Source organism: Balaenoptera acutorostrata, chromosome 15 (genome assembly GCF_949987535.1).
Source record: "Balaenoptera acutorostrata chromosome 15, mBalAcu1.1, whole genome shotgun sequence".
Classification (NCBI taxonomy): Eukaryota; Metazoa; Chordata; class Mammalia; order Artiodactyla; family Balaenopteridae; genus Balaenoptera; species Balaenoptera acutorostrata.
In genome coordinates this window covers 60,720,219-60,743,382 of record NC_080078.1, presented here as the reverse complement: position 1 = coordinate 60,743,382, position 23,164 = coordinate 60,720,219, and the positions used below count along the sequence as shown (strand labels likewise).

Genomic DNA, 23,164 nt, shown 5'->3' with positions numbered 1-23,164 from the left:
GAAGCAGCAGTGAACAAAGCAGACAAGGGCTCTTCTCCCATGAAACTTATGTTCTTTCCCCTTCCAAAGAGAAGTCTCTCCAGGGCAGGGTTTCTTTATTTCCTCTTCAGAAACATCACACTGAGAAGAAATTCTTTCAGCACAGGTTCAGTGTTTACTCTGACAGCCTGGGCTAGAGGAGATGCCCAGAGGTTGGGTGTTTCCTGGGAGTCTGTTGGGAAAACCCTCCTGTGATTCAGGGACCGACTCACAGAGTCACTGAAGGCTCCCAGCAGAGCTGGGTCATCTCAGAATGTCCCTCCCCAGGAAAGAGGTTCCCCATGTGGGTGACTTAGGGGCTGCCCCATTGAGGCAGCAAAGGTGCTTATTTAGAGTTTTCTGACAAAGACCCTGGATCCTCTTTCTGACTCCTGAATCCTGGACTGTGACACAGGAGGGACCTTTAGACACCATCCAGTGCAACCCCCAACGTACACATGGGGAGCCTGAGGTCAAGACGTGACAGGGACCTAGGCCACAGCCACATGGTCAGTGAGGGGATCCTCCCAGAACCCGATCTGATTCCGGGCCAGGCTCCCTCCTGCACCACCACTGGAACTGGTTTCATGGAAGAGCCTGGCACATAGAGGGGACAAGATAAAAGCTCCTTGAATTAGCCATTGAACAGGGAGCCTTTTCATAGGTTTCCCCAAGGGTCAGAATGCCCCTCACATTCAGGCCCTGAGGCCCAAGGTGACTGGGAACCTCTCCCTATTTTTAGCCACAAATCCCTCATTCCATATCAGCACCTGGAGCTGCCCAGTGTTTCAACAGCTGCAAAGCACTCAGCATATGGAGACAGCGTCTGTCAGTCTTTTGTTGACAAATATCAAGTTGTTCCCAAACTTAGGATATTAGAACAGCACTGCAGTGGATAATCTTGTCCTGCATCACTCTACTCAAGTGGGAGATGCCCGCTGGAAGTGGCATTGCTAGATCATGGACTATGTGTATTTTAATTTGTGTGGATATTGCCAGATTTCCCTCCTAGATGTGGTAGCAATCGAATCTCCCCATTACCCCTGGACATAGGGAAGGTGCCTTTATCCTGACTTTGCAGCTATTACTAAACTTCCCAGATGGTGGTTCCCTTGCTCAGCCAATCACAGCTAGTAAGTGGCCCCTCCACCACCCAGACCAGCTGCCTGCCAGGAGGCGGCTCACCCTCCTCCCCAGGCCGCCTGCCCAGAGGATTCCCTGGATGAGAAGGGGGCGAGGGGAGGGGGCCAGGGAACAGCAGCCTGACAGACGCTGAATCTTCCTCATGGCCTTTGCTCCCTATGACCAGTGCTCAGAAGGAAGGGCTGTCTGTTTTCCCTTCTACAGATAAGGACACTGAGGCTCAGAAAGGGGTGTGGCTGGCGAGCAGGTAGGGGAGCCAAGACTGAACCCCCAGCACCCTGACTCACACCCTGCTCTCTGCACACCCCGCTGTGCTGGTCAAAGTGTAGAGAAAGCTTCAGCCCTCTCCTATAAAATCCTGTATTGTTCTGTTCTTCAGTAATAACTATGAGGAAAAGTCCTGTGTGAGAGGCAGGACTACCTTTACAACCATGATCAGACAGATACTACAGTGTCTCATGATGTCCTGAACGTGTTCCTAAAAGACACACTTAAAAGCACCAGGAATCGTTTTTCCACCATTGTTGTGATCTTGCTCCTTCACTAGGCCTCATGCGGGAGCAGCTCCAGGAAGTATAGCGTGGACAGCACAGAGAGGGACCACTGCAATCCCAGCAGCACCATGCACACCCATTCCTGGCTCTGCAGACTGAGGATGAGGAGGGGGAGGTGTTCCCTAGCAGGTGCTGGGGACCCCACATGAGCAAGAGTTCATATTCTAGACTCAGGGGTCAGGAGCCCACGTCTTCCCTTGTTGCTACAGGGTCCCCAGGCCTGGGCACTCAGAAGCCACTCCTCCCTGTAGTTGCTTGAAGTCAAGAATCTCAGAGGGAAAAAAGGGGAGGGTGGTGGTCAGTGTGGGGGCTTGTGAAGGTGGGGCGCTTGCTCTGCTGATGGACATGAAAGCTTGGAGGCGACAGGAAATACTTCTGGGACACAGTGGGGGGCGGTGAGGAGACAGTCCCTTCATTTCTCTCAGCCTCAGTTTTCTCATCTGTAAAATGGTGATTATCATGTTCTCCTTTCAGGATAGTTGGAAGGATTTGAGGTGCTCTGTCTAAATCACCAGCACGGAGTAGGGGCCCCCCAGTCGAGGTGTTTTTTCAAGGCTGTGACCCAGTTCCCTGTACTGGGCCCCATTTCCTCACGTGTAGAAAGAGGATAATCACACAGCCTTTGCAGGATGTCCTGAGGGTACAATGACCTGGTGACAGGACAGCCCCTCAGGGAGTGATGGTGCTGGCCTCCCAGGCTGTGTGATCTTGGGCATGTCTCAGTTCCCTCTAGTCCTCAGTTTCCCCATCTGTGCAATGGTGGTAATCACGCTGCCTTTCAGGAGTCTTTGATGATGGAGAGGATCTAGGAAGCCCTGGATGGAGTGGGCTGGGTGTCACTGAGCTCAGTGCACAGCGGTTGAGAGCATGGGCCGAGCCCCCACTGCCTGGGCCCCCATCCCAGCTCTGCCCCGTCCCGGCTCTGGGACCTCTGACGAGTCCCTCCCCACATTGGGGCTCGGGGTCCTCGTCCATCAGTGACAGCACTGCCCTCACAGAGCTGCTGCAGGGACTGAATGAGGGATGCATGTCAAGAGCTTAGAGCAGAGCCTGGCACCCAGAACGTGTTCCACTAACGTGAGCTCTGCTGTGCCGGAGCCAGAGGACCTCAGATGGGTTACTTTCCCTCCAGGACTAAGTACAGCTGGGGTTGGGGTGGGTCTGGGTGCCTTTCAACCTCAGCTGCTCATTGGAATCACCTGGGAGACAGTGAAGCGCTCCCCAGACCCTGTCCCCACCCTAGAAATTCTGATTTAATTGGCCAGATGTGGGCCTGGGCAGGTGAGTGTTTTAACTCCTGCAGAGGATGCTGGTGCCCAGCCAGGACAGAGGAGCCCTGATCTACATGTTCTCTGAGGTCACAGAGGGAAGGCTGTGGTTTTTCCCTGACAAAGGTGGGTCCCCCGTGGTGCCTGAGTTGTAAGAACAGTTCTTCCGGGTGTGGGTGCTTCAGAATAGCCCGTGACTGTGACAGCTCTTAGGAGGCCCAAAGAAGTCAGCCTGAGTGGAGAGGCAGAGACACCTCCCCAGTGAGCTCATCTGGGCTGAGAGGGGCTTCCTGCCCACTCAGACCACCCTGTTCAGACCCGAGCTTTACCTCTGGGGAAACTTTCCCATATTTTAAACACGTGTGTATGTGTCAACAGGTGCTAAAATCCCTGCAGACACTCCCTGCTCAGCCCAGAGCCCTCCTGCCTCAGTACACCACAGTGACACTGACCAAGTCTGTGTTCCCTCCTTTCGAAATGCTTCCAGCTTCTGTAAAGGGCTGACCTGCAGGAAAATGCCTATGATCCCTTGTGTGTTTTGAAAGCCAGTTCCCCTAAATTTTTCCCTGAGGGGATTATTTTTAAAAAGAGGGAGAGAATCATAATTTGGTGGTTTCCTACTCCTTTATTCATGTGGATTTTTCATGGCAACTGCAGGGAACAAGATTTGAGACTTTTCTTGTTTTTTCCATAATACTTTTGTTTTGCCTTCTTACTTAGAGAATAAATACATAGTTTCAGACCTAGGAATGACCAGATCTTATGATTAAGATGTTATTGTGTTATCGATTAAGCAGCTATATGCCAGGCTCTGTGTTTTACATACATCCTCACTCATCTTACCAGGTGGTGCTTTATCCACTTTGTCTAGAATCAGACGCTGAGGCTTAAGAATAAAGATCAGAGACCCTAAAATCAGTCAGTCCTGTGTGCAGTGAGATGAGCTCTGACCTTTCCTCGCTGGGTACCCTTGGCCAGCTGCATCCTCCCTGAGCCTCATCCCATAAATGGGGCCACTCTCGAGCCTCCCTCTCAGGACTGATGTGGGGAATGAGAGAGCTGAGGTTCCTAGAGGGATCAGCCCAGCATCAGGCTCCCAGAAACTCTCTATAAGTGCTAACTGATCACAGTATCTGCTCCCTTTAGTTACGTCCAGGATGCTGGTGTTTTTATGACTTGATTTATTCAAGTAACACCTCCTTACTATGTCCTCAAAATGTTTGATGAGTTTTAGGAAGCAAGTTAAATATTTACAAATGCAAATATTTATAATAGTTGCTGTCTGCCAACTTTTACAGGAGGTGTTACGTAATAACGAACAATTTGGAGACACCCTAGAGGGCCCTTCTACAGGGAGAAACTGCCCTCACTTTTGATTTGCTGATTTGTGTACATTTTCAGGACACAAGAGGTGCTTCTGCTGCTTCATAGGCCTGTGTCTATGTCTCTTCTGATTTAATAACGATTAAGAAATTCACCACCTTTGGTTTCTTAGCACTCAGTGATCTTTGTTTCAACCTAAAACTGACCCAGGAGAAGAACCCAGATTCAGAAAAACACCCCTTTGCTCCCTTCCTTTCAAATTCAAGGATTGGCACATTAGTCCTACTGGAATATTTGTGGAAAGAATGAAAACTATGCAGTAAATTCATAGATACCTGAAGGGACAGCTCTGGATATAAATACAGTCTGGGTTAAAGAGAGATCTGTGTTTGTTTAATTTTGCGAATCATCTTGTGTTTTACTCGTAGCAAAAATGCTCCCACTGCCTGATTTAACCCTCACTGCAGCCCGGGAAGGATAATGCCTGCTGTCCCCTTTCACAGACGAGGAGCTGGGAGGTGCCATGGCCACGCCTCTCGTTGGATGGCCAGCCTGCTTCAGCTTTCATGCGGTCCCGCTATGACCCTGCTTCCCCTGCATTTACTTCTGTAAACTCTTCTCCGAACTTACCTAAGTGTTCCAGGGGGAGCCCAGCTAGGAACAGTTAACAGGAGAGTAAGACCAATCAGTATTTTTGTTCCTTTGCCCAAACTGGTGGGAAATCACCTGGCTGATGTAAGAAGGTGGACTTTGAACTCAGGCCTGGAATTCGATGTCAGCCCTGCCCCTGACTCAGAGTCACCTCTGGGAACCTGTGCGTCTCCTCTGTCAGATGAGCATGATGACACTGCCCTCTCAGAACTATTTGAAGAATTTAAAAAATAATATGTGTGGTGGTTCTTAACTGTGTCACATTTTTATCATTAGTGATGATAATTACAATCATGTCCATCATTTATAAATGTTCTTTTTGTAGCCAAACCCTCTCCTCCTGTGGTATCAGGCCCCGCAGTGAGGGTCACACCTGAGCAGACAGTGAGCTTCACCTGCAAATCCCACGGGTTCTCCCCCAGAAACATCTCCCTGAAATGGTTCAAAAATGGCAATGAGCTCTCAGCCTCCCAGACCAACGTGGAACCAGAGGGAAACAACGTTTCCTACAGCATCTCCAGCACAACCAAGGTGGTGCTGGCCCCGGGGGATGTTCGCTCCCAGGTCATCTGTGAGGTGACCCACATCACCCTGCAGGGAGACCCTCCTCTTCGTGGGACAGCCAACTTGTCTGAGACCATCCGAGGTAGATGCCCCTCATGCCAGCCTAAGCCTGCACCTACCCTCAAGGCCCCAGCCTGTTCCTCCTCCCTGCTTTTTGCTCCAGGCCTCAAATTGCCTGGAATCTACTTCCTGACAGTCCTGCCCCATCACCAGGCTCCTAGAGGAGCTGGTCACTCACTACTGTTTTAATGGCAGCTGCCAGGTGGACACCCATCATGTGCCAAGCAGTGTGCTAAGTAGTTTCCTTTACTTTATCAATTGTTTTTCCAACTACTGAGCTCCTACTATAAGCCAGGCCCCTATGTGCTTGGTGATTTCATATATTTTGCTGCAGTTATTATATTCCAACTGCATGCCAGGGGCTGTGCTTGTAGATGGCACACATTATTAACCTAATAGGAGCCCAGTCCTTGAGCACCTACTGTGTGCCCTGCAGTGTGCTTATGCTTTCATTTATATGCAAAGAGACCCTCGGTGTTTGAGCACCTGCTGCATGCCTGACTCTGTCCTCTGGTGACTCCCTTGCTGTGCTGCAAGCTGTTATCCAGCCCCTCTCCTGTGACCTGCTGGTTCCATAAGGTCAGAGCTTCTGCCTGTGCTGTTTCAGTTCCGCCTACCTTGACGATTACCCAACACCCCATGGCGGGGAACCAGGTGAATGTCACCTGCCAGGTGAGCAAGTTCTACCCCCAGCGCCTACAACTGACCTGGTTGGAGAACGGAAATGTGTCCCGAATAGACATGGCCTCGACCCTCATAGAGAACAAGGACGGGACCTTTAACCGGACGAGCTGGCTCCTGGTGAACTCATCTGCCCACAGGGAGGCTGTGCTGCTCACCTGCCAGGTGGAGCATGACGGACAGCCGGCGGTCACCAAAAACCATACGCTGGAGGCCTCTGCTCCCCAGAAGAACCAGGATGCAGACGAACGTGTGGGTGAGGCCTCCACTCCAACTGACCCAGTTCTTTACCTTTTGTATTTAATATTAAAGGTAGTAATTCATGCTTTTTATAGAACAATCGAGAAGTGAATAGATGTAAAATAGAACTTTAGAGTGAGTTTCCACCCCCAAACCCCACACCCCCAAGAGTGACCACTTGTTAGAGTTTGGCATATTCTTTATAGATCTTTTGACATAAATATCCATGAAAGAAAGAAAGTAGGGAAGGAGAGAGATCGTCCTGTCCATAGCATCCTGCCTCTTGCTTTCTTTCACTAACAGTAATTGTGTTCACCATTCCATGTCCGCCCACCTCCCTCCGGCTTGCTCTTTCTTACCTGGGCCTTGTCTCCCTGGCTGCCATCGCAAGGGTGCCCCACTGGGAGTAGGGATGGGAGCTTCAGGGTGTCTGTGGCTTATCTCAAGTAAAATCAATGCTGCACTAAATGTCCTTGTACATATTCAGTTACATGAGCAGCTATTTCTGTGGGACGATTCCCAGGAAACATTTCTAGGCCCATTTACGGTGATGGTGACGCTGCCACCCTTCTGGGAGAGTGAAAGGTGTCAGCCCCCATCCAACCTGTTGTCGATGTGTCTCCCTTCTTTCTTCAAAACGGCAGCACCTAGTTGGCGTTTTGGTACCACTGTGAAATGTTCCATCACCTGTACGCTTGTACGTAGCGACCCTTTGAATGGATTAGAATAGAGTCCATTTCCTTCCTTCGTGCATCCTTCAAGGGAACAGCTCTAAAGAAGCCTTGGGGCCTGTCACGGTGCCCTTTGGTGCCACCAATGGCTGGTTTTCACAGGATGAGCCCTGCCCTTGGAGACAGGTTGTGTGGATCTACTCTGCCTGTCACAGTCTTGCTGGGGAGCTTAGACAAGTCAGTGCCCGTCTCTGGGCTGCTCCGCCTGCCCCTGGCAATGTTGAGGGAGGTGACCCTGGTGACCCCCCCCCCAGCTTTGAGTCTCAGCTGCTGGGACCATAGCTGTCGCAGCACTGTAGCTTCAGGGCTGGGTATGCAGTAGACACTCAAGAAATACTTTTAGAAAGGATGAAAGAGTGAGTTAGCTGGTTGATGTGCGAGCTGGTTTGGTTAGGTAATCCTCAGAGCTATCCAATGAGGTAGAGATTACTATTGGCCTCAGTAACATAAGCCAGTGTGTGAGGGGGGTTTAAATGACCTGCTCAAGGTCACACAACAAAGGGCATTGATTGGAACCCCCCGTGTCTGAGACCTGCTCCTGGCCTCCCACTGTGCCCTCATGTGGGATCCCCTGCCTGTGCCCGGCGCCACCCCTGCCCTGTCTCCGTGTCCCACGTCCTGGGTTCAGCGCTCCTAGGCCCAGGCCCTGGGCACGGACCAGGGCACAGCCTCGGGGCTCTGCATGTCCAGACGCACGTCCGCCACTCCTCGCCACCCCTGCCGCCTGCGCTGTGTGTTGCCCCAGCTACGATTAGGAGTTCCGGGCAGACCTGCGCCCCTGTGTGGCCACTCCACGGCTCACTCAGATGAGGAGGAACGTATGTCTGTTCCTCGGGAGGGAGATTCCCGCCCATGCCCTGCAGCTGGGCCTCTCCGAGGCTGATGGCAGCGTTTCCCCCCTGTTACCTCGGCACGGTTTTTGCACTGCCGGTGGGTAACCCATGAGGAGAGGTGTGTGCAGACCCATGGACGTGCCCATGTGGCCTGAAATGTCTGAGCCAGATGTTTTCAGTTAATGAAGCCTGCCTCGTGGTGAATAGGGGCAGTGGGTTTTCCTTTTTTTTGTTTTAAATTTTCCTACAAGAAGCCTCTATTTTGTGTGGTCCTAGACAAGGCTGACAACTGGAACAGTATCTTCATCGTGGTGGGCGTAGTATGTGCCCTGCTGGTGGCCCTGCTGATCGCCGCCCTCTACCTCCTCCGAATCAGACAGAAGAAAGGTGGGTACTTTCCTCAATTCCTCCTCATGAGTTTGCCCCTGGGCTGTCCTTCCCAGAGGGGGAGGCCTCACACAGTTTAAGCCATAAAGATGTCCAGTTACTCCCGGTAACAAGAAGTCCAAAGGTAACAGTGCCATGGCTGTGTGGGCCCTTCCCCAGGCTGGAATCTGAGTGGGTCAGCACCCCCGCAGCCATCACTGCTCCAGGCCTCACATCCTCACAGGACCACTACCAAGGTGGGAAGCAGGGAGATGCCAGGGTGGCAAGAGGGCCTCAGGGAGGAAACAGTGTTTCCCAGGAGCCCCGGGCAGACTTCTGCTTTCCCCTTACCTGTCTAGGTTACATGCCCAGCACCCTGGCAGGAGGCTAGAAGGGAGTGGGGATAATACCACAACTTACTTCTGAGGCCGTTGGGAGGATTAAATGGCTGACTGTGGGTACAGTGTTAGTGAGATGCCCAGCACACAGCAAGTGCTCAATAAATGTTAACTCCTGTCGTCAGTATTGTACATGAGCCTGGAAACATGAGCCATCTCCCTGGAAAGCTCCCTTCACTGTGGCAAGATGTGTGGCCTTTGACTGCAGCAGGAGGGTATAAGTTCACATCCAGGACATTGTCCCCTTGTTTGCATGCTCATGCACGTGCGTGGGCAAGCACGTGTGTGCGTGTGTGTGTGTGTGTGTGTGTGTGTGTGTGTAGTTGTTGCTGTGGCCAGACCTCTGACTTTGGAGTCAGACAAACTAGGGTTCCAGACCCTTGTTTTATGCTCTAAACAATTTGGCCTCCGCGAGCCTCCATTTCCTCACCTATAAAATGGGTGTGGCAGTGCCTGCCTTGGAGGATAGTTATGAAACAAATAAGCTCATGTGAAACAGCAGCTCTGACACAGTCTCAGACCTAAAAAGATACATGTTCTCCTTCCCACTCTTGAAGGAGACTATTTTAAGCCAGTGTTTCTGAAACTTTTTCGGCTACAAGTGATAGAAATACATTTCATGTCTCAACCCAATGCACACACACCCCATCTATAAAATTGGAACTCTGATATTTTCCTTTTTGTCATATTTTGTACTATATTCTTTTAAAAATGCTGGTTGTGACCCACCACATGCCGCAGCTTATAAAGTGTGGTCCTGAGCTGTGCTTCTGCGCCCAGACCTCCAGGCAGAGCTCAACAGGCATGTTGTGCATCAGCCACGCACCCCTCCTGCACCCCCTTTCCTCTGGTCCCCAAGTTTCCCTCCCCGCTGGGCTGGCTGGAGGGACTCAGCTCTGAGACACTGCCTGAGCCTCCAGCTCCCGTCCAGGAGGGCTGGCGTCAGGGCCCGCATATGTGGAATCCAGAAGAGGTTCTGCCAGATGATCTACAGGGTGGTTTCCCTGACATTCCTGGAGCCCCCGCACAGGAAGGACTCCTCCTCAGGTGGGGAAGCAGGGTCTGTTGCCCACCAAGAGTGACAAGCCAGCCCTTGGATGGAGCGTTCACGGTGTCCACTAGTGTCCCAGTCCCCTTTGGAGCCTCATCCCTGGCCACCACGTCAGGCTCCGGCACATGTGAGCTCAGTACCGTGGGCCCGGGCATCAGTGACCCAGCGTTCCGGAGGGGGGAGGGGGGTTGGGGAACTGCAGATGCTGGTGAAGGCCACCCAGCCCTGAGTGGTGCGTCTGCTTGTGTGCAGAGCCCAGCTCTCACACATCGGCTCTAGAGACAGTGACAACTGGCCCTCAGTCAGATCTTCTGATGTGCCAGGCACTGTTCACAGACCTAACCCCACTTTACAGATGAGGAAACTGAGGCATGGGAAAGTTATAAAACTTGCTCAGGGTCTCACAACTGGTGAGTGCTGAGGCCAGGATTCACACCTGGACAGCGGGTCTCCAGGGACTATGTTTGAGACCACTCTGCACTTCACCTCCATCCTAAGGAGACACCCCTTCTCCCTCATTGGTCCCTGGAGGTATCTGCCATCCTCTACCTCATACTCAGTGAAATATCCTAATTTCAACTCTATCACTTACCAGTTGTGTGACCTTAGGGAGTCATCCAGTGTCCTTGGTGTAAAATGGAGATGATTGGTCCCGTCACTGGACTCCCTGAGATGACTCATGACCCAGCACTTGGCAACCCATCAGCCTCCATTCAAATGTTAGATGCTGCGCTGCAGCATCTAACTGGTGCCACTCACCTAAAAATCCAGTACCTGCCCAGGCACCAAGCGTTAATCTGGCAGTGAGAATTCTTGCATTGTGGCAGCCTCCAGCCTGTTAAAATGGGGTGCAGAGCACATTTGCCTGTGCGTGTTGCTTTTTAATTACAATTTTACAGCAAAATGAGAGTCAAATGGTGGCTGAGCCCTAGTGGCTTCTCTGTGGGATGCCCCATATCACAGGCTTAAAATCTCTGAGCCAGATGGACTCTTTCTTTCCTCCCAAGATCCTTTTTTGGAAAGTGGTGAGATGAAAATGAATGTCCAGCCCAACCCTGTGAGTTAGAGCACTGAAATCCAAGCTCAGAGAGGGGAAATGACCCACAGAGGGTCACACAGCAAGTGAGTTGGTGGCAGAAGTGGGATTCACACTTACTCCCCTACCTAGCAGACCTGCTAAAACCTGTTCTCCAGCAGTGAAGGGCCCTGATGGGGACCCAGGCTTGCTGTAGGGTCTCTGGTAAGGTGTGTGATGCATGGAAGTGAGGCTCAGACAGAGGTAGGGCAGTTGACCTCTCCCAGGCTGAAGGCTGCTTTGGGATCTGACCTTTGGCAATTCCCAGAGATGGGAAAGCAGGAAGGCCCAGCTCACTCTTCCTCCATGGAAGATAATGGGCCGCCCACCCCAGTGGGGTGGACATGGGGTTTCCTGTGGTTTAGAGGTGATTTCAATTATTCCTCCCAACATCCTTTGAGGTAAACCTCTGTCTCCCCCTCTACACACACACACACACACACACACACACACACACACACAAAGTTACGTGAGAAAAGTGTGTTTCTAAGTTAAATAACTGGCTTTTGTTTTTTCTCTCTTTCAGCCAAGGGCTCCACTTCTTCTACACGGTAAGTACATCACTGCGCTAGGGTGATTTTGTAGTTATTTTGTTGTTTGCCCCCAAAACTGCAAAGCATAATGCACACCCACTGACCCTCACTCCTGCGCCAGTCAACCGTTCTATTTCTTTCCTTTGTAAGCTCTTCTCACCAGGTCCATCTTTAATTACTATCTCAAATGAGGGGATTTGAGGGGATTTCTGCACACAGAGGCACTGATTTCTTGCTTGCTGTCCACAGACAGTGAGACCCTTATCAAATCCCATTTGGACTGTGGCAGAAACCTCCTGCACATTCTGCCCCCGAATCCAAATTGTATACTTTGCTCTTTCCTTCGTTCACTAAATATTCATTGAGTGCTTTGGCACAGACGGCCCTGGCAATGCTGGCATGAGTAGGATAGAAGCATCTGTGCCCTCCTGAAGCCCGTGACCTGGTCAGAAGCTAAGCCGATGACATTACATCACAGATGGTACATTAGTTTGTTGATTCACATTATCGGTGATTTTTGCTGAGTCTACTGTGCACCAGCTCTGTTCGGAGCACTCAGGATACAGCAGTGAACAAGAATCAGTCTGGGCCTTCGTGAGGCTCAGATGCCAGTGAGAGAAGCAGGCAGTAAGCCTGGAGGCAAAACAGTATAATGCCCTGTCAGGTGGTGACGAATCAAACACAGCAAGGGGATGGAGACTGGGGGGCAGGGAGGGCAGGGGCAGGACCTCCTCTGAAGAGGACATATGAGCAGGGACCTGGAGCTGGGGACCTGTGAGGGGACACATGCTGGGTGAGAGAGCAGGCGAGGCAAAGGCCCGAGGTGGGCAGTGCCGGGAGGATGGGGGAGGCCAGCAGTTGGAGCAGAGGAGTGAAGGGACAGGAAGGGATGATGTCAGGAGGTGCAGGCCCACGTACCTTAGCTGTGGCCCATGCAGCAGATGGGTGACTAATCCAGACTTTGCAGCTTTGGGGAAGGCCCCCGACATTCAGCCCAGCGGAGTAGAGGCAGCACCCCATCATCTACCACGTGAAGGTACCTGCATGGAAACATGAACGTCCACACCAAGGATGATAAATACAAATTATAAATAGCTTCATGTTGGTTCGGGACAGGTTTTGCCACCAAATGGGTTTTGCAAATCTTTTGATATTTTTAGAGCTTTGTGGATTTCAGAATTGCAAAGCAGAACTGAGGATCTGGAGGGGAAGCCAGGGGTCTAGGCCCTGTAGCTGTTAGGACTCAGGGTTTTAATCCCAGTTGGATGAGGAGGCTTAGGAGGGAGATGATCTGACTTTGTTTTAAAAGTATCACCCTGACCACTCTGTGTGGACCAAGCTAAAGGAGGTGAGGGTGGAGGCAGAGAGGCCAGAGAGGAGGCTACTGCAGTAGTCCAAGCAGATGGTGGTGGCCTAGACCAGGGTGATGGGATGGGCTTAGAAATGGTCAGATTCCGGATATATTTCGGAGGTAGAGCCAAGAGAACTTGCTGATGGATTGTAGGGTCAAGGACAATACCAAGGTTGGGGGCATAGGGGTGCTGTGTCCTGTGTTGGGGACCACAGATGTAGGGGGGAAATACTAGGCACTGCGGTTGCACACAGCAAGAGCATCTGACCTGTCTGAAGGGCCCTGAGAAACACTATGTGTCCCTCCTGCCCCACAGCGGGAGTCTGTGGTGCCCTTGGGAAAGAGCCTTGCTTTCTGCTCTGACCTCCACAGGTGGCTTCCTGCTCTGAGCCCTGGCCAGCCTCCCGGCTTCCCCATCCCTGAACAAGCAGAGCCACCACTCCAGCAAAACCAGGCTCCTCACTGTCCCCAGGGAAACGTGCTTCCTGTTGCCGGGCCTTCACCTGTCACACTTCCCACCCAAGTACACTCTTCTCAAGGGCAAGGCTCAGCTTCCATCCTTTGCCTAAAACCCCTCAGTGGCTCCCTGTGGCTCTCGAGGTAGTCCAGATGCTCTCCTGAGGCCCTCAAGCCCCTCGTGGTCCAGCCCTGCTGCGTTGGACAGTTTTACTTCCAGCCACTCCTGGAGCTCACATTCCGTGGCTCAGCCAACGCTGCCCCCCTTCACCTCCTCCCTCACGCTGCATCCTCGCTCTCCTCGCCCTGTGCGCTGGCCTCTCTCCCTGAGATGTGCTCCCCACCCCTGCTCCTGAACCACCCAGGGTCTGCACAGCTTCAGGGGGCGGCAGTCACGGCAGGCTCTGAACAGCGCCCCCTGGAGTTGTACCACATGGAAGCTAGTGTAGGCGCCCCTCCTTTTCCCTGGTTACCTCTTGCTCTTCCTTCTGGGCTCAGCAAGGGTGTTACCTCCTCCAGGGACAGAGGCCCCTCCTGGGAGCTCTCCTAATGCCCCTGGATGGACACCCCTGTGTGTCCAAGTTGTCTCTGCACTTGTCCCCGTAGTATAACCCACCCCTCTTGAAGGCAGGGATTACTTCCCTCACGTTCACTGCTAATTGCTGCTGAACTTGGCACCATGCCCAGAATGGAATAGGTGCTCAGTAATGGTTTGTTGAATAAATGAATGAGCAAATGCCATCCCAAACCACCACAGCAATCCCCGATCTCTAACTTCCTGAATCCCTAAAACTCTCCCTGTCAGTGGCTTCACAGCCCCAAATATGGAAGGATCTCTCTTTTTTGTTTTGTTTTTATTGTTGTCACTATTTGTTACGTGTCATCTCCTCAGTTAGACAATACATTTCTGGAAGAAAAGGGGTGTGGCAATAATAATAATGACAACAGCATCAGCGGCTAACATTTATTGAGCATTCACTGTGTTCCAGGCACAGATCTATGATTTTACCTATATTAGCCCATTGATGATTTAATTATTGCAAAAATCCTATGATTTACTATTGTCCCAGTTTAATTCAACAGAGGCTCTCAAACTTGAGTGTGTAGCAGAATTCCCTGGAGGGCTTGTTAAAATGCAGATTACTGGCCCCACCCCCTGAGTTTCTGATGTGGAATTTGTATTTCTAACAAGTTCTCAGGTGGCACTGGTGCTGCTGCTTCCAAGCTGGACTTTGAGAACCCCTGCTCTAGAAGCTTATTATTGTCCCTATGTTGTGGTTGAGGAAACTGAGGCTCAGAGAAGTCATGTGACCTTCCCAAGGTCCCACAGTTAGTAAGTGCTGAACCACGAGTCAACCCAGATTTCTCTGACGCTGAAACTGAGGCTTTTCATCACTGATCCAGTGCCTCTTGCTGCCTGTTTCTTCTTCCCCAGAGAAGCCAACCGTTTTCTGCCTGTTTTTTATTTTGCCAGCATGAGCCTACCGAGGGAGCCGTGAGATCACTTGCTCCCTTTCATCTCTCTAAGCCAAAGCGTTAGCCAGTGAGCGGTAATGGCGCTTTCCCATGCAGCCGCCAGCTTCAGCTAGGCTGACTGGGGTCAGACGCTTTCCAGAGGACATTGGCATGGGTAACAGCCCAGCACCCCGGGAGGGGGCGGGGCAAGGGAGGGGGCAATGCCGCCACTTTGAGCTCAAAGGGCCCATCAGGTTGCAGGGCCAGTGGGGGGACTGGCTATTTCTAACTCCCTAGGTTAGGAACGTACAGGAGAACGTTGTAATCTTCCCCAGCTCAGATGAGAGAAAAATGTGGCTCTGCTCCCTTAATTGGGCACTGGGGTTCATTCGGTCGGCCATTTGTTCACTTGTCAGACATTCACTGAATTTATTCTTGGAATATTTAAGGCTTCCCTGACTCTTTCATTTATTCATCTGGATTGAGCGCCAGGCCTTAAGCTGGGGGATTGCAAAGAGGAGCAAAAAAGACACTAGCCCTGGTCTCGTGGCACTTTTGATCCCATGGGAGAGATGTTCATTCATTCAGTCATTCATTCAACAAACATCTATGGCATGCTAACGGTGCACCGGCCCATTACTAGGTGTCAGGGCTCCGGTGGTGAATGACACGGGCCTAGTCCCTGCCCACATGGAGCTCGTGGTCCACAGGGAGGCAAGTTACCAAACAAGCTAGGAGGTTAATACACGACGTGCTGCGGGCACTGACTAAATAACACAAAGTGAGGTGCAGAGCAGAGGTTGTGGGGGCAGGGGGTGGGTGTGCGGTCGGCGGTCAGGGAAGGCCATCTAAGGAGGGGACATTTAGGAGACAGCTGAGGGGCGAGAAGTCTCTAGCCATGGGAATATCGGGGGCAAGAGTGGACCAGGCAGAGGGAATGGCCAGTGCCAAGACCCCGAGGCAGGAGCAGTTGGACGTGTTCACAGACCGTGGAGGAGGCAAGGGGGCCAGAGCTGAGTGATGGAGGGTGGAGACAGAGGACTAGAGCGTTTGGTGTGGGCACATCACGCAGGCCAGGCAGTCAGGACTCGGAGATGGATTTCACTGCGTGCTGGGAAGGAGTTGAGGGTTTTAAGCAGAAAAATGATATGACATCGCAGATGCAGTTTACAAGTGGGGAGTGGAGTGCAGGCAGAGCAGGAATAGAGCAGAGACGCCAGAGGCTCCTCAGAAATTTTAAACCTGGATGGTGGTGATGACGGAGTGGAGGGGTTCGATATGTACTTTGCAGGCAGAGTCGACAAACCTTGCAGTGGATTAGACACAGGTTTTAAAGGAGGAGGGAGGAGAATCAGGGGTGATTCCCACTTCCTTAGCCGAGCACAGGGATGAGTAACAGCAATGCCATTCACTGAGACGTGAGGGACCGGAGGAGAGACAGACATGAAAAAATGGATAACTGCTTCTGGTCTGTAATAATTGCTCTGAGAGAGGAGCCCCAGTGTTCTGAGAATGGAGTTTGGGATTCAGTGAAGGTTTCTCTGAGAAAGAACTATTTGAAACAGCCCTGAGGGAAGAGAAGGAGTGAATCAGATGAAGAGGCAAGGAGGAATGAGTGTGCAAAGGCCCTGGGGCAGCCTGATTGTCATTCATTCCAAGTCAGTTTTGAGCACCCATACCTATGTGGTGAAGAAGCATGGCAGACAGCCAGACACACAAGCCAGATGGGAAAATATGCAAGAAGTTTGAAATTGTCACAGAGGGGCAGCCCAGCCAGCCCAGCACTATCAGAGCCTTCCCAAGGAAGTGACAACGTAGTTGAGTCTTGAAGGATGAACAAAGGTTAACCAAGAGGAAAAGTGGTTGAGGGGGTTCTTCAAGGCTGTTGTTGACATGTAAAGTGGGCCTCATCAAGTAGCCCTTGAGAAATATTGGGTGAGTGAGTAAGTGGGTGAATGAGGGAGAGGGAGTGAATGACCCCTAGGGAGGTCAGCCAGGGACAGACTGCACAGGGCTTACGAGCAGGGCGAGGCATTAGACTTGAACCAAAGGCAGTGGGCAGCCAGACCCGTTGGAAGCAGGAGGGGTATGGATGGAGCTGAGTGAGTGATGGTCCTCTCCAGACGATGTCCCTGCTCCTGGAGGGCCGTTGCTGTGGCCACGTGGGGCCCGTCCTGCCCCAGAACTGCTTTCTGAGCCAAGCGCTCATGCCAAATCCATTAATAACCCCACTGCCAAGCCCCATTGCTCATTTCTGACATGATCCAGGCTAACATCCCCAGACTGGCCAGCTTGAGAATTTACACAACTCCTGCAGAACTAGCGGCTCTGGTTTGCTCACCACCTTGACTGTGACCCTGCAGTGAGCCAAGCCACAGCCTCCAATTACAGAATCAAGTGCTTGAAGAGCTTCTTTGATTAACCAGAACACTTGGTCCTTCTCTTTTCCTTTCTTAATGGTGACTTAGATGTGTATAATATAGAACATTGGGAAAACATGGGAAACTAAAAAGAAGAAAAAATACCACCCAAAGACCCCTGCTGTTAGCATTTTACTATGTTTCCTTCCAGTGTTATCCACACATTTTTCATAACTGAAATCATTCCACAGAGAATTTTGCTTTTATACTTATCATTTTAATGTAATCATTTGTAATTAAAAAAAAAAAAACTTCCTCATAAACCTTTTAAGTCTTTATCTACAAATCTATCCTAATTTCCTTAACCAGTCCTAGTTGGTGGAGCTGTGAGGCGTAAACCTTCCTCCCCCATCTCATTCTGTGGTAAATGCCTCTGTGCATAAAGCTTTTTCTATATTTTGAATCCCACCCCCCAACCCGGCCAAGTGTGCGATTATGAGTCAAAAGATGAGGACAACTTCCAAGCTCTTGACTTTGCCAAGCGGCTTCCAGAAAATGTTGTGCCGGTCGGCCCCTCCCACCAGCAGTGTGTGAACCTGCCAGTTTCACTGCACCTTCCCCAGCACCAAGTATTATAATTTTTAAAGATCCTTGATGATAAAGTAGGTTAAACAAAAAAAGGTAGTGCATTGCTGAAAAGCCCTTTGGTCCAAACATGTGATAAGCAGTTGTGTTTCTGTTGGGAATCGCTCATCCATGTCCTCCACCCATATAGGAAGTGGAACCTAAATGTTATTCTTATCCATTTGCATGAGCACTGGAGATAGTGAGGGTATTTTTATCTGTGCGTCTCTTTCCTTTTTAGGTTGCATGAGCCCGAGAAGAACACTAGAGAAACAACCCAGGTACGGTGCTTGGTGAGATGCCCTTCCTGGGAAACAGGAACAGGCTGGGACAGACTCTCCCAGCTGGAGCAGCGGGAGGGGGGACTCAGGAAAGCAAGGATCCTCCACCCCTGGCACCCGCCCACCCTGGTGAAGGAGTCTTAATTTAGAACAGGATCTGCAACTCCTGTCGATGCAAGGAAATCATACCACCGAGAGTCTGTCCCCGCCTGTCTGACTCAGTGCCAAACACTGCACAGCTTAGAAGGGCACCGACCACCATGTGTTCTGTCTAAACGGTGCCCTGGAGTCAGGCTTAGTGTTCATCACGCCATCCAGCCTCCGTGCACGTGCCCAGCCAGTCCTTCCACCAGGGGCACCCTTGCAGCCCTGTGCCTCTCACACAGGGTAACACGCAGCACTGCGCTACCTTTGCTGATGGGAAGACCCCATGTCATTAATGACCTCATGCAAGGGCACACTCCCTTGAGCTGGCACTTTCGCCCCAGCATCACTGCGAGGATTTCAAGGCACCATGGCTGGCCTGTTTCCGAGAACTCTGGCCCTGTCTGCACCGGCTGACGCTGTCGGACCTTGGAGGCAGAGGGCTCCTCTGAGCCTTGTAAGGAGACAGGCCCTACCCTGAACCTGGAATGAGAACATGGCAGCTGTCCTTGACATTTCCCTGGCAGTTGTCATCGTCATATCTGTAGTCTGTTGAAGAGAGTCAGGGCTGGTGAGAGGCACGGTGCTTCCAGGCCAAAACTCTCCTGACCCAGCACAGCCCCACCCCGCCCTTCCTGCCTCCAGCGGGTCCTGGGCATGAGCTCAGGTGGTGATTAGAAATCCAAGACCATTTCCAGTCATGGGACAGGAAGGCCTTCTCCCCCGTCATTTTACTTTCTGGGATTTTCAAAGTCGAAGTTCTTTCTGGAACTTTGCAGGGAAAGAATGACGGCGAAAAGAGCACTGAAACTTGTACAGAATTCACAGTCAGTTGGGACTTCCTGAGCACCTACTATGTGCCAGGCCCTGGGCAGTGAGCAAGGCTCTTGTGGAGCTTGCAGCCCTGTGACTAGGACTCCCAGTGCTGTGGGCCGTCGGACCACAGCTTTAGAGGCCAGCAGACCTTGGCTCTTTTCTAGCTGTGTGACTTTGACCCAATTATTTAACTTCTCTGGCTCTCAGATTCTTCACCGTAAAATAGAGTAAATAATTCCTACCAAGCAGGGTTGTGATAGGGCCTAAATCGGGTGATCCACGTGAGAGCAGGGCGCCTGTCAGCTGTTGGGGACTGAGGTTATTTTTGTGCATCAGGTAGGATCATGGGTGTTGGTAGCTCCCCTCCACTTCTACAGCGCAGGTGCCAGGCACAGAAGGAGCAAAGTATGTCATTCATGATGGGTAATTTCAAGGCGGCAGTTGTGGGTAATAAGATGAGCATGTGGGAGAGGTTCAGGTTTGCCAGGTGGCAGATGACAGCTGACACGTGCTGAACATATGTGCACTTGACACGAGCCAGGCTCCGTCCTAAGAGCTTTACCTGGACCATCTCATTGGATCCTCCCAGTGACCCTGGCAATAGATACTATTATTAGACCCACTTTACAGATAGGGAAACCAAGGCCTAGAGAGGCTAAGTGAACTGCCTAGTCCCTTAGCCAGAGAGAGCAGAACCAGGATTCACACTCCGACTTCTGCCTACAGAACATTTACCTCCTGTTCACTGCTGGCCTCATTCTCAGACACCCCTGTCTTCTGTCCCCCAGTCCCCAACTTCACCAGGAGCGGGGCTGAAACTGTTGCCATCCATTTATCCATCCACCACTCATTAATTTGTTCATTTAACATCCATGGGGCTTCTTCTGTGTCTGCCTTGGTTTCTGCATCATAACAGATGCCTAGTGAATTTTTCTTGAATAAATGAGTAAATAAGTGAATGTCTGCATCCACTGGGGGGTCAGCATCTTCTCAGACCTCCAAACAGGCACAGACAGCCCTAGGTGGTGGGTGCTGTGATGCAGAAGCACAGACTGAGGAAGCACAGAGACAGAGCTCTGGACCCAGCTGAGAGGAGGGTCTTAGGATGAAATTGACAGGGTGGATTGGGTTTCATTACAAGAAGAAGGAGGGCTGGACACTCTAGGCAGAGGAAAGAGCATCGGGAAAGGCAGGCGAGGACTGCAGGACGGGGTGACTTTGAAGCAGGGACGTGAGGCGACTACACTGATGGTTAGGAAGACCCTTCAGGCTGTGTGAGGAGGAGGCTGATTGGAAGGGCGAGGCTGGAGACAGGTGACCTTGGCCAGAGAAGAGGGGGCATGAACTAGGGCTGAGCCAGTGGAGGCCAAGAAGAGACAGAAGCAACCAGACTTGGTACTGAGGGTGAGTGAGTGGCTGGGGGCTCCAGAATGACCTTCTCTCCATCTCATTTAGATCCAGGACAACAACGACATCACATATGCAGACCTGAACCTGCCCAAGGGGAAGAAGTCCACCCCCAAGGCCGACGAACCCAACAACCACACGGAGTATGCCAGCATTCAGGCCCGCCCACCACCTGTGTCTGAGGACACCCTCACCTACGCCGACCTGGACATGGTCCACCTCAACCGAAACCCCAAGCAGCCAGCCCCCAAGCCTGAGCCATCCTACTCAGAGTACGCCAGTGTCCAGGTCCAGAGGAAGTGAACAGGGCCGTGGCCATCTCTAGGGTCTGTCCCCATGAGCCTTCCTGCCCCATTGCGGGCAGCCTTGATGAGGACAGCCAGCCCTGTTCCTGGAGGGCCAGGGTGGAACAGGACCCAACAGTGAGGGTAGCTCTTGTCTCCCCAACCCAGCTGGCTCTCCAGCATTTCCAGGGCAGCCATGGCCCCTCTTTGTGGCCACACATGGAGGCTGATGTTGCCAGACTAGGCAGGGAACCGACCTGGGAACTGGCCAGAGCCATCAGGGGTGTAAGAACTCTCACGCCTCTGTCCATCAACTGTGGGCCTTTGTCATGGTCTTGGAGACCACTGACTGCCTCCTTGACACTCTGCAGCCCGATCTTCCAGAGTGAGGAGGGAGAAAACCCACCTCCTCCTCCCAGCACCACCCACCTGGGGCTTTGGGGAAAGTTCTCCCTTTAGATCGAACTGCCCATCCATGGAGAAGAAGCTGGACGCGCATCCCGAGACTTGGTGCCGTAGCTGCCAGCAGTCCTGGCCTCCCCTCCCTGCACTGACCAGCCACAAGCCCCGGGGAGCAGAGGACCGTCTGAGGAGCTCCTCCGCCACCAAGGACTGAGGGACAAAACGCCCCTCTTCTTCACGGCCCTCGAGACCTGGAGGATCTCCGACGGTGATACTCCACGTGGCCCCACCTCTCCCTTCCATACCTGAGCTCGCTTCCTTCAGCAAGCACTAACTCACAACCTCTCGCTGTGGACGCCTGTAAATTATTGAGAAGTGTGAAATGTGCAATCTTGAAACTGAGGTGTTAGAAAATTTGATCTGTGGTGTTTTGTTCTGTATTTTTCTTAAAACAGCAGTGTTATCCTGGCTCTTTGTCATGTGTTGAAGTGCGTGGTTGGGTCTTGTGCAGTCTAAGGTTGAACGGTCGGTTGTTCTGGAGGGATTCTCTTACAGCGGAAACTGAGTCCCTCCCAGTCCCAGAGGCTTGAGGGTGGGGAAGAAGGTTCCAGGTTGGCTACTCCACGGAGACACTTAGCCTTCTCTCCACGAGGCTGGTACTTCTGCCTTCCGAGCACCCAGTGTGCTAAGTCTGCACCTGCCCGTGCTTCTCCAGGCTGCCTCCTTCTCCATCTGGCCAAGACCTAACGCCTCAGTCTGCTCACCTGTACAGAGGGGAGAGGAAAGATGCCATCCCTCCCCTCCATCGCTCACAAGCACTTTAGGGCCGTGCAGGGTAGGAAGCTGTGCCTGGCTGTTTTCCCCATTCCGGCTCTCTGAGCTCATCTCTGAAGGTGGAATCTTCCATTTCTGCTCCCAAACCTTGTCGAGATCAAACTGGAATAAATCAAAGACAGCCAGGAGGACTGGGCAGCTGTGAAGCCAGGAATGACCCACCTTCTGTCCCTCTGTCTCAAGAGGTTGGGCAGAGGCCGTGACCCTGTTATCCTCAGACCCCGCAACCCTCCAATTCAGTGTGGGGGCCTGGCTGGGCCCAGGGCAAGCAGGTGTTGCAAGCTCTGTTTATTCGGTCTTCACGTGTAACTGATCAGCTCTCAGAGCTGAGATGCGAATCTTCACTGCCCCCTGGGTCCAGCCATTTGATGCCCAAGGGATTCCTGGCTCAGGCTGTCAGAGCCAGAAGCTGAGCCATCCTGCCCATCAGCAGGTCCTCCAGGTGGAACTCCAGGAGCCGAGGGCAGACCCAGCTCTCTGGGGGACGGTGATCTGTTTTACATGATGGCATGCAGGAACTGGCTGAGCCGACAGGCCATGTGGGCAGCTCTGGCCCCATAAGCCAGAGTTTCTCTGTGGCATCTAGGAGCACAGTGGCCCAGCCACCTGGCTCGAGCTATTTCCAGATTCCAAAAGGTTGGCTTGTAAACCTTGGTCTCCCTCTCTTCTGCCCAGAGAGAACACACGCATGTGAGCACACACACGCACACACACAGAATTTTTAAAAAATGTTTTCTTGGTGCCATTTTAATTTTATTTTATTTTGAGTTTTGGAAGGGGAGTAAGGAATGATGCCAAGGAAGTCACGTAGTTTAGCTTCAGCCTGGCAGCCTGGAGATTCCCATACCTTGTGAACCAAACCCCAGGAAAAGGAAGCAGTCGAAACAACAGTATGGAAGGAGCATGGTTTTGGGAGTTTATTTTCAAACTGCGGGGAAGGAAACAGGCCCTATTTTGTATATAGTTGCAACTTAAACTTTTTGGCTTGCAAAATATTTTTGTAATAAAGATTTCTGGGTAACAACGGCCCCTCTGGGTGTTGAGTGTCCTTGTCTCTGTGAGTTTGTCCCTGTGCCCACGAGCCTGGGAGAAGATCATGTGGGCCCCAGGGCTTGGAAGCGACTTCAGCGTCTGGTCCTCTCTTGGGTTTTATAGACACAAAGACTTTGTTTCCCCTGGCTCAGAGGGAGTCAGGGTAAGGCAACCCAAACACCTGCTTGAGCAGAATTCCAACAGAAAACCAAGTTTGAATCCCGGCTCT

General features: G+C 51.8%; 1 protein-coding gene across 2 annotated transcripts in view; it reads left to right on the top strand.

Moving 5' to 3' along the window:
• Window positions 1-22,931, top strand: part of SIRPA (signal regulatory protein alpha) — a 42,645-nt gene extending 19,714 nt beyond the window's left edge. For both annotated transcript variants that reach the window (XM_057530226.1, XM_057530227.1), the window contains exons 4-9: window positions 5,283-5,603; window positions 6,189-6,518; window positions 8,343-8,453; window positions 11,483-11,507; window positions 17,977-18,016; window positions 20,432-22,931. In XM_057530226.1, the coding sequence (XP_057386209.1) occupies window positions 5,283-5,603; window positions 6,189-6,518; window positions 8,343-8,453; window positions 11,483-11,507; window positions 17,977-18,016; window positions 20,432-20,686 (1,082 nt within the window). In that variant the 3' untranslated portion in view covers window positions 20,687-22,931. The remainder of the gene's footprint in view (window positions 1-5,282; window positions 5,604-6,188; window positions 6,519-8,342; window positions 8,454-11,482; window positions 11,508-17,976; window positions 18,017-20,431) is intronic.
• Window positions 22,932-23,164: the final 233 nt, after the last annotated feature.